The sequence below is a fragment of the Glycine max genome, chromosome 3 (assembly GCF_000004515.6).
Source record: "Glycine max cultivar Williams 82 chromosome 3, Glycine_max_v4.0, whole genome shotgun sequence".
NCBI lineage: Eukaryota > Viridiplantae > Streptophyta > Magnoliopsida > Fabales > Fabaceae > Glycine > Glycine max.
The window spans coordinates 27,448,406-27,464,878 of record NC_016090.4 but is presented as its reverse complement, the minus strand read 5'-3'; the positions used below and the strand labels follow the sequence as shown (position 1 = coordinate 27,464,878).

General features: G+C 34.4%; 1 protein-coding gene across 1 annotated transcript; it reads left to right on the top strand.

Moving 5' to 3' along the window:
* Positions 1-1,288: 1,288 nt before the first annotated feature.
* On the top strand, positions 1,289-8,224 carry LOC100796519 (E3 ubiquitin-protein ligase CHIP). The gene is made up of 8 exons (XM_003520945.5): positions 1,289-1,727; positions 1,822-1,889; positions 2,045-2,108; positions 6,204-6,275; positions 7,137-7,270; positions 7,452-7,605; positions 7,716-7,826; positions 7,914-8,224. The coding sequence occupies exons 1-8, from the start codon at positions 1,620-1,622 to the stop codon at positions 8,037-8,039; spliced, it is 837 nt and encodes a 278-aa protein (XP_003520993.1). The 5' UTR covers positions 1,289-1,619; the 3' UTR covers positions 8,040-8,224.
* The last annotated feature ends 8,249 nt before the right edge of the window (positions 8,225-16,473 follow it).

Below are 16,473 nucleotides of genomic sequence, written 5' to 3'. Positions count from 1 at the left end.
TTTACCTCACTGATTTAACAAAAATTCTTTTGTAAACTTTGACGGCCTTGTTCTGAGCCATATATGTTTTTAATTAGTTTTATTTGGTAATAGTGAAGTGAATGTGAATATTTTACTTATGTAAATTTTTTTATCTGTATTTTTATATGTTTTATTTATTTATATGTATGTCGAAGTAAAAGGTGTCACAGTATGTGATCCATTTTTTAATTTGTATTGAAACCCATATCAATGTTAACGTTCATAATGAGATCATGTGTGGATTTTATGGTTCCCACATATATGTCCACGATTAAACTCTATGATGGGTAGAGTTCTATATAAGACACATTACTCATTGTTTTGGGTCACTAAGCTTATTGCTCTTTCATAAAAACAAAATAAGGTTTTAAAAAGTCAAAACTAAACCGTGTTTGCATACATGTATATCAAGGAGGTCTAGTATAATTGGTTGAGTAGGATATGTGAGTGTTGTAAACTCTTTAATACCATGTTCAATTTCTACTTGTACAAAAATCTCTATGTATAGATCCAACATCTTAATCGTGAAGATAACACCAAATATTTTATACAAGTTTTGCCAATCCAACTATTATTCTTAATTGAGTTTTAACTATTTTTGCACACAATATTTGTAATAAGATATTACTGGCTAAAAAATCTCATCATTGCACACAAGAACAAATATAAAATAGAATTGAATTGTCCGTTAATGAAAATAAAAACAATGATATGTTAGTTGAGTTTTATTTTTGAAGAAATATGTTAATTGAGTTTTGAGTAGAAAGAATAATATTTTACTATAAACAAATCATTCTATTTTATAAGTTTTGTGAAAAAAATATAAGTTTTTTCCTATAAGTTTTCAAGTACAAGATTAAATCCAACCTACATACCACCAAACAAGTTTTGTAAGTTTTTAGTTATAAAATTTAACTAATTTTTATGTATACAACTCATCTTATCTCATCAAAATCGTTACAAATATAATTCTTTGTACTTCAAATTAGAATCAAACTATATATATCATATTTTATTTTTTCAACTTGAAATGATTTGATGACCTCGTTAATTATTTTATATTAACAAGTTTTGATAAAAAGATAAAGAAATATAATAGCAAAATAAAAATAGTTTCATATCTGTATTTCTGATTGTAAAAATAAAATATTTAATTATTTTATCATTTAATTTTATGATTTTATAAATTTTACCATCAATTTTTTTTTCATATTTCACTCCCTGCATATTTTTTTATACATTTTCAATTATGTGCTCGACCCGTCACTCTTTGGCACAAACATGACAAAGTAGCCCGAGTCAGTCAACAATAACTTCCCCAGCACGTTGTGTTACCCTCTTTCATCTTCGTCGTTTTCATACTCCTTCTTCCTTCAAATTCTAGAAAAATGCCCCTTCAACCTCCGTAACTTACCGATCCATAAATACACACACATAACCATTTTCATTCAACATTTTTATTTTTTATTTTTTTTGTATCCGTGTAATATCCACACATTTTCATTTTTCACATTAAATTAGGTGAATACACGCATTATTATTTTTTATGTACCCATTCGCGTGCGATAGAATTTTCTAGAGCAAGAGATTTCGGCGTAATGGGTCCAAACGCTGCGGCGGCGAAACAAGCGGAAAAGCTCCGAATTGACGGCAACACTTACTTCAAAAAAGACCGTTTCGGTGCCGCCATCGACGCTTACACCGAGGTTCTCTTCTTCTTCTTCTTCTTCTTCTCCCTTTTCGGCTACCGAGAAATTGAGTGATTGATTAACCCTTTGTTTTTTTTTTTTGGGTTTGAAGGCGATTACGCTGTGCCCTAATGTTCCGGTTTATTGGACGAATCGCGCGCTGTGCCATCTCAAGCGCAAGTATGTAATGTGTGAGCGTTTAATTTTGCCGTTCTTTGTTTTGTTTATGGTTTTAATTTGATTTATTGTTGTCGCATTTGCGTGCAATTTTCCGGAAATTCAGTGATCGTGATGCGATTTAGAATGCTTTTTAAATGTGTTTGGCTTGGTTGTAGTGATTGGGAGAGAGTAGAGGAAGATTCTCGGAAGGCAATTCAGTTGGACAGCAATTCAGTTAAGGTTTTTGTGACCAATCTCCTTGTGATTTTGTAGTTCCTTTTGTGGTATGCGTTGGCTAATAATTTAGCTTCTAAGATTGGTTTGAGTATAGGCGCAGTGTGACCAATCTCCTTAAGATTGGTTTAAGATGTGGGATTTCCTTTTGTCTTTTGAATTGACTGTGCTGCACGTGGGATAGGCCAGATCAGGCTTTGAAAGACCTGAGCCTAGCCTACGATGACTCACACCTAAATTGTAATTAAAGTCTTACTTGATTATAGGAATAGAAGTTATGGAGCAGTAACGTGTAATCAAGTATGATAGTTTAAAAAAAAAAATTAATTGTATCCAAAAAATAATATTATATATTGGTACCCAAAAAATAATATATATATATATATATATAGGCCGGACCTAACCTTTTAATTAAATAGGCCAGTTCAGACTAGACTTTATGTAAATCAGGTCGTAGGCCCCTGTAGGCCGGCCTGACCTATTCTCACCCCTAGCTGCACGTTTAGTTGTCTTTGGCTTGGGATAGATGTATTTGTGCTTGGTGGTTTGTCGCTTGCGAAACTTCATGATGGCCATAGATTCTTGAAATATGAACTGTGAAACCTGGATTCTCAAAAAATGGCAAATATTGGTGCCAGACTCATATTTGACAGCAATACACGTGTGATAGTATTTTCCATATTTTTGAACTTTTATAGTTTGATGCAATTGGGATATGACTTTGATACTTTGAGTGTCTTTTCTTCTGTGTACTGTCCTTAAAGATATAGTGAATGGCAGACAATTATCCTTAAAGGAAAATGACAAAGTTTGGTGCTGGACGCATATTTGATGGAAATATGCACACGCTAGTATTTTCCATTTCTTTTTTTTTCCTGAACTTTTATTGATTGGTGCATTTGGGACATGACTTTGATAGTTTGTTCATTTGAATGCCTTTTCCTTTGTATTTAAAGCTATAGTATATGTTAGACAATTGTATAGAGTTCAGGCTTCTTTTGAATAGATGTATTTGTGCTTGGTGATCCATGGCTTATAGAACTTCGTGATGGCCATTGATGTGAACTATGAAGCTCAGAAACTAAGAAAATGGCAAAGATTGGTGCCGGATGCATGTTTGATACCAATATGTGCATGATAGTGTTTTCCTTGTTTTTGGTTGAACTTATATTGATCGATGCATTTGGGATATGACATTGATTCTATGAATTCCGTTTCATCTGTATCCTTAAAGCTATAGTAAAAGGTAGACATTATATAGAGGCCAGTCTTCTTGTGATAGGATTAGTGGCACCTTTTTATTGACTTTAGTTGGGGAAAAATATGTAATTTTTTGTAACATCTTCACAGGGGAAATGATTTATTCTGATAGGGCAAGAAAAAGAAAGTTATATAACTAGGGATTTTTTATATGCTTGCGATTTTTTTGTGTGTGATTATCATCCATTGATGTGATTATGTTTTATTGAGAAATTATCAATGTCTTTGTACAAATATATTGTGCATTTATATAAAATATGTTTATTTGATTTATAGTAATGTATTTAAGCTGTATAATATCTTGAATTTTTAAGAATTTCCTGAATCCATGTTGCATTGTACTTCACTTGTTAGTTATTGACCAAGGGGGTCTAACTCAGTTGGTTGAGCAGGGTGCGTGAGTTATTGTAAACTCCTTAGTATCTATCTTCGTTTCCTACGGGTAAAAGAAAACTTAGTTATTAAGTATTGGGGCTTCAGTAGTTCTTTGCGAAAATATTGACAGCACAATTTTAGTGTTCTGATATGTGTTGCATTTCTAACTGAGGGGATAGACTCATACCATACAAATCCTTTTATTTCAAATCTTTTCCATGCTACCCAAAATTTAAGCAATTTCCTTGGGTGTATTGGCCTTGGCTTTTAAATCAATTCCAGAATTCTACTATTCCGCATTTCCTAATACTTCTCAAAGTGAAACCTGCATGTCTTGTGATAGTTGCCTATTGCAATAGGATCTGTTCCATTATGAAAAACTTTTTTGGGAAATCTGTAGTGATCCTTTTTCAGTGGTTGGATTGTGTAAAACAATTGCTAGGTTTTGTATCTCAAGGGTTACTTATGTACTTGGTAGAGGTAAAATATCAATGAAATTAGGTGCCATTTTAAATGACAACTAATGTGTTTTACTTAAATTCTTGTTTATTAATAAATGGAAAAACCTCCATTAGTCAATTTCAACACTAACCCAAATTTATTAAAGGTTTTAGAAGTTGGCCTAGTTTTTAAACCAAGTAATTTTTCTATAATAAAATTCTTGGCTAGTCTGGTCTTTATCTTTCTGGTGTTCTTTTCAGTATTTCAAGAATTATTGTCAGGGTTTGGAATATGAGTTTGTAAGGGTTGTGATATCCTAGATGTGAAATAGTTTGAGGAAAATAATAAGAGAAAGAAATTGGAAGGATAAAACTAGAAGAGAAATTGTTAATATTTTTATATTAATTAAAAAATTAAATTAACTTTTTACTATATTATTTTTAATTTGAAATTTATTATTTTTTAATGCTACAAATTTTTAATTTGATTTAAAGCCAAAAAAAAAAAAAAAATTGACTTCCATCCCCCACTTTCTCCCTTATTTATGGGAATGTTTTTTTTTTCTCCCAACCTTTTTCCCTTATTGTAAAATGTGTCATGCTTTTCATGTGATATGTAAGATGCTCTAAACCAATTTTTTTTATTAGTGATGCAATGAGAGTGAGATGTGTTTCTAAACTGTTTAAATAAAGACTTGAAAGAAAAGAATTAATCTGAATTGTTTTAATAGAGAGATTACATATGGTATTTATAAACTTCACCTCACCTAATCAAGCAAATAAAAGGGAAGAAATAATATTGTACAAATCAAATCACATCAATTCTGCTTTATTTTAAGAAATGAAAATCAAACTAGTTATAGGAACAAATCTTCAGCTTAATTACAAGAATAAATTAAATTTTTAGGATTTCATTTCAAGGTCAGAAGCGAAGGTAGTGATGGAACAGGCCTCGAAGGATAGTACCGCTCTAATACCATGTTTAAAGAAAGACTGGAAAGAAAAGATCTGAATTGTGTTTTTAACTTGTATTTACCGAGAGATTGCATATAGTATTTATAGACTTTATCTCACCTAATCAAGTAAATAGAAGGGAATAAATAATTATTATACAAATCAAATCAAATTAGATCATATCACATAAAATCTGCCCATTCTAAGAAATAAAAACCTGCCTAATTATACGGATAAATCTTCAGCCTAGATATAGAAATAAATTAAGTTTTCTTGATTACATTTCAGCATAAACTATATCAATCTTGAATAGTGGTCTGGAGTGGACACCACTAAAATTTCTGTAGCAGGATGACTGCTATCGTAAATACCATATGGTACAAGGCAAATAATTTATCATAAATGCTGAAAAATAAAAAATAATTCACAAAAAGAGTCATATTCATAATTAATAAACGCAATAGGCAATAACAACAAAAATTCTATTAAGTTCAAGCTTCTTAGTGGATGATGCCATGAGGCCATGATTGAGTAGGACTGGTCAATGAAATTAAAAAACAAGGCCAAATCAGAACAGTGCACAAAGGTAGCAAAGAGGCTGAGCACTTAAATAGATAGAGGTGGAACAAAAAAAAGGATGATCAACTGCTAGAGGAAGGACATGGACATTTCTTTTACAGTTCTACTCGAAAGACATATGTTGGAACTGTCATCTTTTTTGGTGGGGAAATGGTCTACCTAGTATTCAAGTGTACTGAATGTGTATCAGTACCTGGTACAGATGTGTTTGATAAAATGGAGTGTGTGTACACATGTGTGCATCATTGTTTTTGGGTTAATTCGGGAAGCAGTTTCTTATTAACTTCCATCCAGGGATATTTACCGTGTATTGGTTTGTGGTAGAGCTGTATAGTATTCTGTAAAACCATGTTATTGGTGGAAGTTGTTGGCAGCTTCACTTTATATCTGATATATGTTGCGTATTGATCATTTATTGTTTTCATTATTAATCCATGTTCTTTGTGTTGATTGTCTTGTTTCCAGCTGAGTTTTCTTTTTGTATACATTTCAGGCCCACTATATATTGGGGCTCGCATTGCTTCAGAGACAAGAATCTGTCAAGGGAATCAAAGAATTGGAGAAGGTTTGTTGACAGTGAAGACCTTTTTGGTTTGTTTCTTGCACATTTATTAATTTGTTATATTATATCTGCTGCAAGAAATCTTTTAGTGCTTAATTGCTTGTTAGTAACTAGTAAGATTGAATACCGCTGTTGAAGTGTTTAACTTGTACAATGTTTTTGTTGCCTACTGTATTTGTGACTTAGTGAATTTAAGAACTTCATACAGTTGAGAAATGCCACAGCACAACCCAAAAATAAATAATAAAAGTTAATAAAAATAAAATCTTTTATTAATCCAAAATTCCTAATCACATTTCATTTTTTAGTTTAGGTTTCTTAAAACAATATTGCTTCTGCTTTCATTCTTTATAACTGTTACCACTTACCGTTGTATGTAACTGCCCTTCAGTTAGCTCACCGTGACATATCTGTAACAGTTGTATGTGATATATGAAAGTGGTGATTGTGTTTGGTGGAGATTAGTGACTATCATATTTTTAAGTTTTGAGATTTCAAACTTTTTGGGTGAGTCTTGAAGAATATATACATGCATATCAAATGTAAGGCACACAATATGGATTGCAAGTCATGGCTCAAAGTTGTATTGCTGTTTAGAAGTAGAAAAAAAGAAAATAGAAGACTATTTACCTCTGAGATTTTCACTTTATTTAAAATGACTAACAAGACAGATTGTCTAATAATATTGTTTTACCTATCGAGCTGTTGAGGGACATGGTGCTCCTTTTTGAATTCGACATCACATCTAATTTAATATAACTTCCTGATGATGCGCTTTTCTGAGATATTAACAGTTATTTGATCCTTTTTTAATTTCATTTCAAATGTCTGATGATTCTCTTATTGCTTCTGATCATAATTAAGGCTTTGGATCTTGGGAGAGGTGCCAATCCCAAGGGCTATATGGTAGAAGAAATATGGCAAGAGCTTGCAAAGGCAAAATACCTTGAGTGGGAACGATTATCGTCCAAACGATCATGGGAATTGCAGTGCTTGAAGTATGTTTTTCTGGTGATTGTCAGACCTATTATCTGAGGGTCCTTTAGCCATGATTGTAGTGCTGTTGTCTATCATATTTGTTATTACCTAATGCATAATTTGTTTAGTTTATCTACTATCAATTATTAGTTACTGTCCACTGCTAAGTGTTATTGTCATAAAATGTGTTAAATGTCTCAGAGAAGCTTGTGAGTCTGCTCTGAAGGAAAAACATTTTCTGGATTTCTCTCAAATGGAAGGATTTGTAGATGATGCTACTACTTCCCAGTCAGAACAATTAGAGGCTTTAGAAAGAGTCTTCAATACAGCTGCAGAAGCTGACACACCTACTGAGGTGTGTACATGGCTTGTTTTGTTAATTCTATATTCATCAAATCTTTTTTCAGTGGTGCCCTGGAAATTACCATCTTATTAATTACACAAATTGTCTTGTTGAGTCTACAGGTGCCAGATTATTTGTGCTGTAGAATTACACTCGACATTTTCCATGATCCTGTAATCACTCCAAGTGGACTTACATATGAGAGAGCAGTGATTCTTGAGCATCTTCAGAAGGTAACCTGATTTGCATGTTTCACCTTCTCTGTTGAATGCTTTCCACTTCAATGAAGTCAGTGTGCAATAATTCAACTTCTTAAACAGGTGGGTAAATTCGACCCAATCACACGGGAACCCCTTGATCCATCACAGTTAGTGCCAAACTTGGCCATTAAGGAAGCGGTCGAGGCATTCTTGGACAAACATGGATGGGCCTACAAGATAGAATAACGGAAGATTAAGTTGCAAATTAACAATGCGTGGTAGGTTTTGTATGTTGAGCAATGCTGCAGGATGTTGTGTTCTGCAAGCGTGGCCATAGTTGTATGCTTTAATTGTTAATTATGTATTCAGTTTCCTGGGGTCCTGACTTCTCAACATCTTATTATGAAGTGTATATATGGTTGATTGTCGTATGCTGTGTAAATATAGTAGTGTATACATATCAATGACTGCTGAGACTTATTTCATTTGTCTCATCAAATCAAAAATATTAAACCCGTCATAAGGTTTTTTTTGGCATTTTTTTAAGTTTAAAGTATTTCATACTTTCCTACTTTCACCGAAAAAAAAGTACTTCATACAGTTAAAACTTTATAAATTAATAATGTTAGAACTGGAGAAATTATTAATTTAGAGAGTTATTAATTTATCGATAAATTAATAATTATTAATTTAAAGAGTTTTTAAGTAATTATATTATACATGTCAAACAAAAAGATAAATTAGTCTATGTCTCTTAGAATTACGTTGTAGCGAACCTTGAGATTTAACATAAATTAGTAACTACTGTATTCATATGTATTGGAAATCAATAATGACTTTTGAAGTACAGTAAATATAAATAAGAGAAACAAATGAGTTCAATATATTCTTCAGCAAGTTTGATATATATAAATTATATGAATGTGTTAGGGTATTCAAATCATATCTCACAAGATGACTTTTCATCTAAAAGGTGTTGCAAAATCAACTATGTCAGATCAAATATGTAAGGAATATCTTTAGATGTGTCCAGAAAAACTCTTTACATATTAATTTACTCTTAAAATTATTCTTATTCTTATCATAAATTTTTATAACTATTTCCACACACTTTCCCCCCTGAATTCAATGGGGAAGATAGGAATCCTAATCCCCAAAAAATAAATTAAAAATATCAATAGGAGAAAATAATAATACAAAATAGTTATCTGAACAACTATTGAATCATATTTTAATAGAGTGTAGTATATTTTTTTTAGTTTCTATGAATTATTAATTTATGATTTTTTTGGGACCGAAAATTATAAAGGGATCTCACCAAAAATTATTATTTTATTATTTTATCGAGTTTTTTTTAATCTTTTACATTGGTCCAAGTCGGGACGGGACAAATTTATTATTTTAAAGAGTTTATTAATTTAATGAGTATTAATTTAAAGAGTTTTTAGTGTACTTGGAAGATAAATTTATTTTACTTACAGTTACAATTTAAATACGTTCTTTTTCATTTATGTATTTATATTTCTTATTTCTCAGGCTTTACATTTGAAGATTGCATTTCAGACTAAATCAAAACTTATTGAGGAATGTTAACCAAGAACTTTGATTTTTTTTTTTTTTTATATAAAATTAAATTCATATGAAATTCGGTTCATATGTAATCTAACAGTGCTTCGTGTACAAGTTCAAACATTTGTCCAACATCACAAAGTTAAAATCTCTACGTAGTTCAATTTTAACAAATCAAATAGTCTTACTATTCAAATAGTTGATCGAAGACATTGAATTGAGATTTTGAATTAATTCGTGCCTTTAAGTTGAAAGTTAAATACAGTTGGTTTATAAAAGAAAAGGCTTGAATGGTTGTGTTTTTTATGAGTTCGCGTTTTTTTTAGTTCCTATTCATTTTTCTTTAAAGTTTTATATTCCTCATTTTTTTTTGCCAAAATATACTTTTTGTTTTCATAAATATGAAAATGTTTAAAATTCTTGTAAAATTTTGATTATGTTTTTTTACTCGCAAAATTGAAATGTATTATTTTTATATTATAGATTTGGGTAAATTTAAACCTACCATAATAACTTTTTATATTGATTATACATAAAACTAATATAAATTTAACATTTTTATACATTAGTTATACATATAATTGATGTAAAAAAATTATGCACTATACATATGTTTAAATGTTCAAATCTTGTTCGAGTTATTAAATTTTTTGTAAGAATAGATTCCTAATATTTATATATCTATGAGAATGAAAAATATATTTTAATTTTATTTTTGTTAATAATATTTGTCCAAATATGCACATGTGACTAACAAAGTTCAAAATTAGCTATAAAAAATAACAGTAATTTAAACTTTATTTCTTTGTGGAAAGAGTTCCCCAACTCATCCTCACAAAACGCCTTAACTCACCTCTTTAAAATCTCCCAATCACGCCGCACGCGTGCCACCTTCATTATCATCTGAAACTGTGATCAAATATTCGAATTTCTTTTTGTCATACTTATTGGCTGGAATCAGGTGTGGGACTATTGACGGTGGTCATTGTTTGTGATATGCTGGTTGCACAATCTCTCAAAACAGAGGCAAGTATGGTACATGGCCTCAAAATTAATAAGGTTGCAATAGTATGGTACATTCAGACAATAAAAGCTGTCAAACACTTGGCAAATTGTAGAGTGAGCAGTGATTAATCTTTGTGGGGATTGTGAGCACAAACAGGATGAGTATTCTTATCTCAATAACTTTTATTCTATAGTCAAGGATCAACAAGAAAGATTTAAACCCTAAATCATTTAGTTAAAGGATAAGTTGTTATCACTTATATCAATTGGTTGTTGATTCTATCTAAGTTAGTTATAGTAGTTGAGAAAAAAAATGTTATAAAACAAACCATGTGTTATTGAGGACCATGTAAAGAAAGCTAGCATCATTGTTGCTTACATATTTAAAGTATATATCAGATTGAAAAGAGATGGGATTGCGAGATGCTTCTAAGGACTTGCCATTCAGAAATGATTGCTAAAAATTCACAACAGATTCTTTAACTCAGAAAGCTCATATAAAAATACATTTGTTAAAATAAAGAACAAAACACTTATTTCTTGAAAATTAAACTAATAAAATAAAAATACCAAAGACTTAAAACGAATTTCCACCATTAGTACCCAAGTAATCATAAAAGAACAAGTTTACTAATATGTCCCTATGCAAATTAAATGTGGGGGCCATGGCCAGGGCCACTGAAAAACGGTTGAAGCATGCTGTCGTGAGTTGCTTTCAAGAGTGGAAAAGACATGGAAATGGAAGAAAGTTGAGCTTGATATTACTTGCTTTTAATCTATTTAAATATACACTTAAAGTTGGTCTTCCTTTGCGTCTTAACAGTATTGACGCGCTTGGATGACTCTAAAAGACTTAGTTATGTTTTATCATTTTAAATTAACATTACTTGCTTTGGTACTTGCTTGGTTGTGGGGAAGATAAAAGAATAAAAAATCATTGAGAAAAAATATTTTAATTAAAGTAGAGAGAAAAAAGATGCATGACCTGTTCCTGTTACAAATGGATTGGATACTTCTCCTTTTGTCGAATGGTTTACTTGAGCCAAAGGATCTTCTATTTTTAGTTTCTTGCCGAAGTCTCGGATGCGTGAGTGTTCAGAAGAGTGAGGGAAGTACTTGTAAAAGGTACTTCATCGCTCAAACGAGAGCTTGACTCAGTGTTGTTAATGGTATATATAGAGTATTTTGAGTGAATCAGTACTCTTACTTGTTGGGGTTAAACCCTTTTATACTAACCTTGTTGGGCCTACGGTCTATGTGCATGTCACATCTTGATTACCAGTTACGTAATGCTTCTTCTAATCATGCTTTAGTACTTCTAATCAAGTGATTGCGGATACGTGGTCGAGGGGTGTGTTCGGTTTGGGTGTACTAGGTGTCCCTTTGGCCTCAGTCGAAAAGAAGGACTTTATGATGTACCAAAACAATTATCAATTACTCCCCTGACGGTTACACGCCTTTATTGCCACGAAAGTAACTATTACGTCGTAGATATAAAGGTTATTTGCCGCATCTCTTCACCTTCCCATGTTGGATACTATAATGTCGCTTGACCTCCACCGTAAATCTATTATGATTGACTAGTGGAGAGATGTTGTTGGCTGGGCCATTATCCCAAGCCCAACCCCTATAAATAGGGGAAGTAACACCCTTCACTTTTTTCCCTTGATATTTGCTTTTTTGCTTTGAGCCGAATAGTTTTTCTTGCTCTCAGCTGAGTAGTCCAATAATCAATTCTTTTCTTTGAGGTATGTATAAATGGTGTCGGTTGGAGGTGAGTCTGAGGTTCATGGGTACAACAATGCCATTTTTGAAGTGTCGTCTGACTCCTACTTCTTGGGATCAAATTCTTCTAGTTCAGCTGACCTCTTGAAAACTGAGTGGTTTAGCGACCTTTCTGTTTTTTGAGTCAGTTGCCACCCAATGTGGTTGAAAAGGTAGGTGAGAGTGTTGCAGCTCCCGTGGAGAAGGCTAGTTCTCGGCCTAAGAGGCGCCCAATGCTGAAGGAGAAGCATTTGCCTCCTCCCATCGTGCTTCTGGAGTATACGTGGGTTGACAAAAAGGTAGGCATCTACTTCTCCTGTTACAACCACGAATAAGACTTCACCAACCTCATAAATTAGCTACTGATCATCACCATAATATATTCAAAGACGTGCTTGACCACTCTTCGTAGGTCCAGTCAGACGCCACATCACCCATGGAGTTCGTGTTCATGAACCGAGAAGGGATGAACATGGACTTCTTTTACATGTATGATTGACTTTTTTGCAATCTACATGTGAGGATCCCATTTTATGATTTTATTATGGGTGTCATTTGAATAGTCAATGTTGCTCCTGTAACATCCTGGAAATTTCTACCCGGAGTTTACGGAAACGATGTATTTTGAATGATTATATATAAGTATTATTCAGTGTATATGCCTATATGTTCTTGGTAGAAGTAGGAATAGCGGGGGGCAAGATATGCGGGTTAGGCTAATTAAGGGAGAGAAATCCATAACTGGGAGGTTATGGGTTAATTCCTAACTAATTAGTTAAAAATCATCGTTTTGCGTGCGACTTAAAATTTAACGAAACCAACCTCTAAACCACGCTCGGGGTTTTATTCTGAGCGTTTTGATATATATATTGCTTGCTTTCGAAAACTGGCCTCGGCGGACGCAGAGAAACGCGAGAAACTGGAATCAGAGAAACGGCACGCAAACTGAGGCAGGATTTTAGCGTTTCAAAGGTCAGATTTTTCTCACTTTTGTGACTGAGTATGGGTCACAGTCAAAAAGAGAAAGTGGGCCCTTTTGCTCCAATCAAATAGGGACATGTGGCAGAGCTTGAATAAAATAATGGAAAAAGGGAAAACCCTTTTATTAAAACCAAAAAGCTTTTCTCTCTCCTCACTCAGCCAAAGCAGAAATTCAGAAGCCTTTTCTCTCTCTCTCTCTCTCTCTCACGCAGCCTTCTTCTTCTTTTCTCCCATCCACCATTGTTGCCCAACAAAGCTTCAACCTTTGGTGCTCATTTCTGCTCCAAATCGCGAAAGGAGAGCATTTTCGGAGTCGTGAAGTGCGTGGCTACGAGTGGGACTTCGAAAATTCAGGTTTGGGTGGACTTCTTTCCCTCTTGATTTTCGTGGGTATGGGGTTTTGGGAGATATGAGGGGTAGTTTTGTTAGTTTTCTGCTGTGTGATGATTATTTGTGAAGACATTTGTTGAAAGCTTGTCGAAATTGCCATGTTTGGGTGAGTTAGACATACCCATTCTGTTTTAGGGTTTTTGTGATGATGTTTGTGATGTTTATATGCTGAAATTGCTGATGGAAATCTGTTAGAGACGAAGGGTAGAACTAACCCAAGGTTAGAAAGTGAGAATGTGATGTTATGAGTGGAAAAAGAGTGAGACTTTGAGAGTTGGAAGGCTAAGTCTGAATTCTGTGGTAAATGGAGGTTAGAGTGAGTTAATACTAGCTTGAAATGTCATTTAGAACATGTGAGAAAGGCTAGGCTGAGCTAGAGAGAAAAACAAATGACCAAAGTGAACAAAGAACCATTGCTAGGGCAAATTTGGGTGTTGAAGAGTCAAATTTTGATTCGGTGAGATTTTAGGTGTAAATCCAGTTTGAACAAGTCTAAATGGATGTTATGGACTGGTGTGAGGTGAGAGTTTGCCTCAAATTTACCTCATTCTAAATTTCACTTTTCAAACCTAGAAAACCCATTGAATTAAGGGGTTTTGGACACCTAGATTCTGTGTTGCTGTGTTTTGAAGCTTGATTTTGGGTTAGACATGATTGATACATGAATTGGGACTTGTAGGAATTGATTTGGGCAAGATTGGATGAGGGGAAGTGTGGTTTTCGAAATATGCTCTTTGTGCAGATTTTGCTGTAAAATTGTGCAGCAGAATTCTGCACAAGTGCAGAAAAATCCATGTATTTGCTGGTTGTGGAAAGAGTAATGTAGAATGAGTTCTGGATGTTTGCTAGTAGATCCCAACGGTCAAAATGTAGGCTTATGCACTGTAGACTTCCAGTAAAATTTTGGAGTCGATCCAACGGTTAACGAATTGGATCGAAGGAATTGTTACTGGGGTCTTTGAGTGGGAAAAGCTGTGATTTTTGGTTGGTGTTTTGGCAGAGTTTTCTGCCTTTGCTCTGTTTTGCTTGGCTGTGATAGCTTGTGCTGTGTGAATGTTGTTTTGCTTGGATGTTGTGGAAGCTTGGGAGGATTGATGGGGACCCGGTGTTGAGAGAAACGAGGATATGGGCTACGTGGGAGTACGTGAGCTCAGTTGGAGGTGGGCAACAGGGGATGGTGGGTTTATGCGCGCATTGTGGATGTGGAAAAACTAGTTGTGCACCATCGCCCGACCGCCACCTAGTACCACATGTGATGGGTACCCCATAATCCTACAAGCTTGAGATGAGGAAGTGTTGAAGGGTGAAACTTCCTGCTTTTATTGTTGACCACAGAGTGGTACCTGGAGATATGTCGCGGGGGTCAGGAGACCTTGGGGACGTCAGGTGGGGTGCTATTGCCCAAAACCAAGCTTGACCAATCCCGACCCAACCCGGGCATAGTCGGTCAGTGAGAACCTGTGATGTACCTAAGCAGGCGAGCTCCTGGCAGTCAACAGATAAAAGGAAAACAAGACCACAAAGCAAGGAGGCTTGTGGTGGCTGGCCAGCTGTGAATTTTGTGTAATATGTGGATTGTGGCCTCTGGTAATCGATTACTAAGGGTGGGTAATCGATTACAAGGCTTAAAATTGAAGACAGGAGGCTAAGATGGTCTCTGGTAATCGATTACCACGGGGTGTAATCGATTACCAGGCTTGAAAACGAGGTCAGGAAGCTAAGGAAGCCTCTGGTAATCGATTACCAAGGGGTGTAATCGATTACCAGGCTTAAAAAGGGATTTGGGAGATGATAGAAGCCTCTGGTAATCGATTACCAGCCTGTGTAATCGATTACACAGAGGAATGGGTCACTGGTAATCGATTACCAGGCATGTGTAATCGATTACACAGTGTATTATTGCATATTTCATGTCCTGAGGCTGTGTAATTCAAGTTTAGCCTCTGGTAATCGATTACCAAGGATGTGTAATCGATTACCAGAGATGGAAAGCCTTAAAATACCCATTTTTCTTGCATGTAATGGTTATGAGAAGCTTTGTGTTGCGGCATAGTTAGATTCTTGTGAAAGAGTCTACCCCTTTCTTTTCTTCCTTGTAGATCGTGATGGCGGCGCAGCTAATCCGTGATCGAGTAGAGATGGAGTGCCTAGAGGGAGCTTGGGAGACCCTCGAAGGTAACACGAGGTGCCGATTTCGGGGCACCATTCGATTCACGGCTACTTCTTTGGTGCATCCAGATGAACCTGCACGGACGCTTCAGCGCACAGTGGAGTGGACAGCTCCTTGGATTAGCTTTGTGTATTTTTGAGGGTGGGTGTATCTAGGACTGACTGTTAGGTTTACTCTTTTGCTTTGTATGGGTAGACCTGATGTATAGGAATTTGATAATTGTATACATGTGGCTGAAGCCAACACTGTGGACACCTTTGCTCTGGATGACACTATATATTTTGTAAAAACTCCCATATTTTGGACAGCTTTAAATGATGAAAGCATTTATGATCAATCTTGTTATTTGGAAAGAAAGCATTAGCAACTTTATTTGTAAAAGAGTTTATCGACTGTATTTTATCCTTTTATTTTTACGTGACGACCTAAAGTAATGGCTGGTATATTCTTCCTTTTGAACAGCGAAATAATTTAGAGAATTATGAGCGGTAAGAAAGAAATGACTCCGAATAGAGTTGTGAACTGGCCATTCAGGACTTTATAGTGAGGATTTTCCTTCTAAACCTAGTTATGGTCAAAAAGAGAAAGAAATGAAAAAGAAAAAGAAAAAAAAAAATTTACCATGGTTTTTGTTATTTAAATTATTACTATTAAACCAGTCATTAATTTAGGGACGCCACAGCTCCGACGTAACTACATCCGAATGGGTGGGCAGCCATGCAGGTGTTCCAAGCACTTTGATTGTATAACTTTGTGTCAGTAACACTTGAAATCTTCTTGAATTACTTTTGCAGTCTTTCG

What these genes read in the sequence shown, in the direction of transcription:
- LOC100796519 (XM_003520945.5), top strand. Translation starts at nt 1,620, where the DNA reads ATGGGTCCAAACGCTGCGGCGGCGAAACAAGCGGAAAAGCTCCGAATT. An exon ending in CCATCGACGCTTACACCGAG is followed by an intron (nt 1,728 to 1,821) that starts GTTCTCTTCTTC and finishes TTGGGTTTGAAG; the next exon opens with GCGATTACGCTGTGCCCTAA. An exon ending in TGGACAGCAATTCAGTTAAG is followed by an intron (nt 2,109 to 6,203) that starts GTTTTTGTGACC and finishes TATACATTTCAG; the next exon opens with GCCCACTATATATTGGGGCT.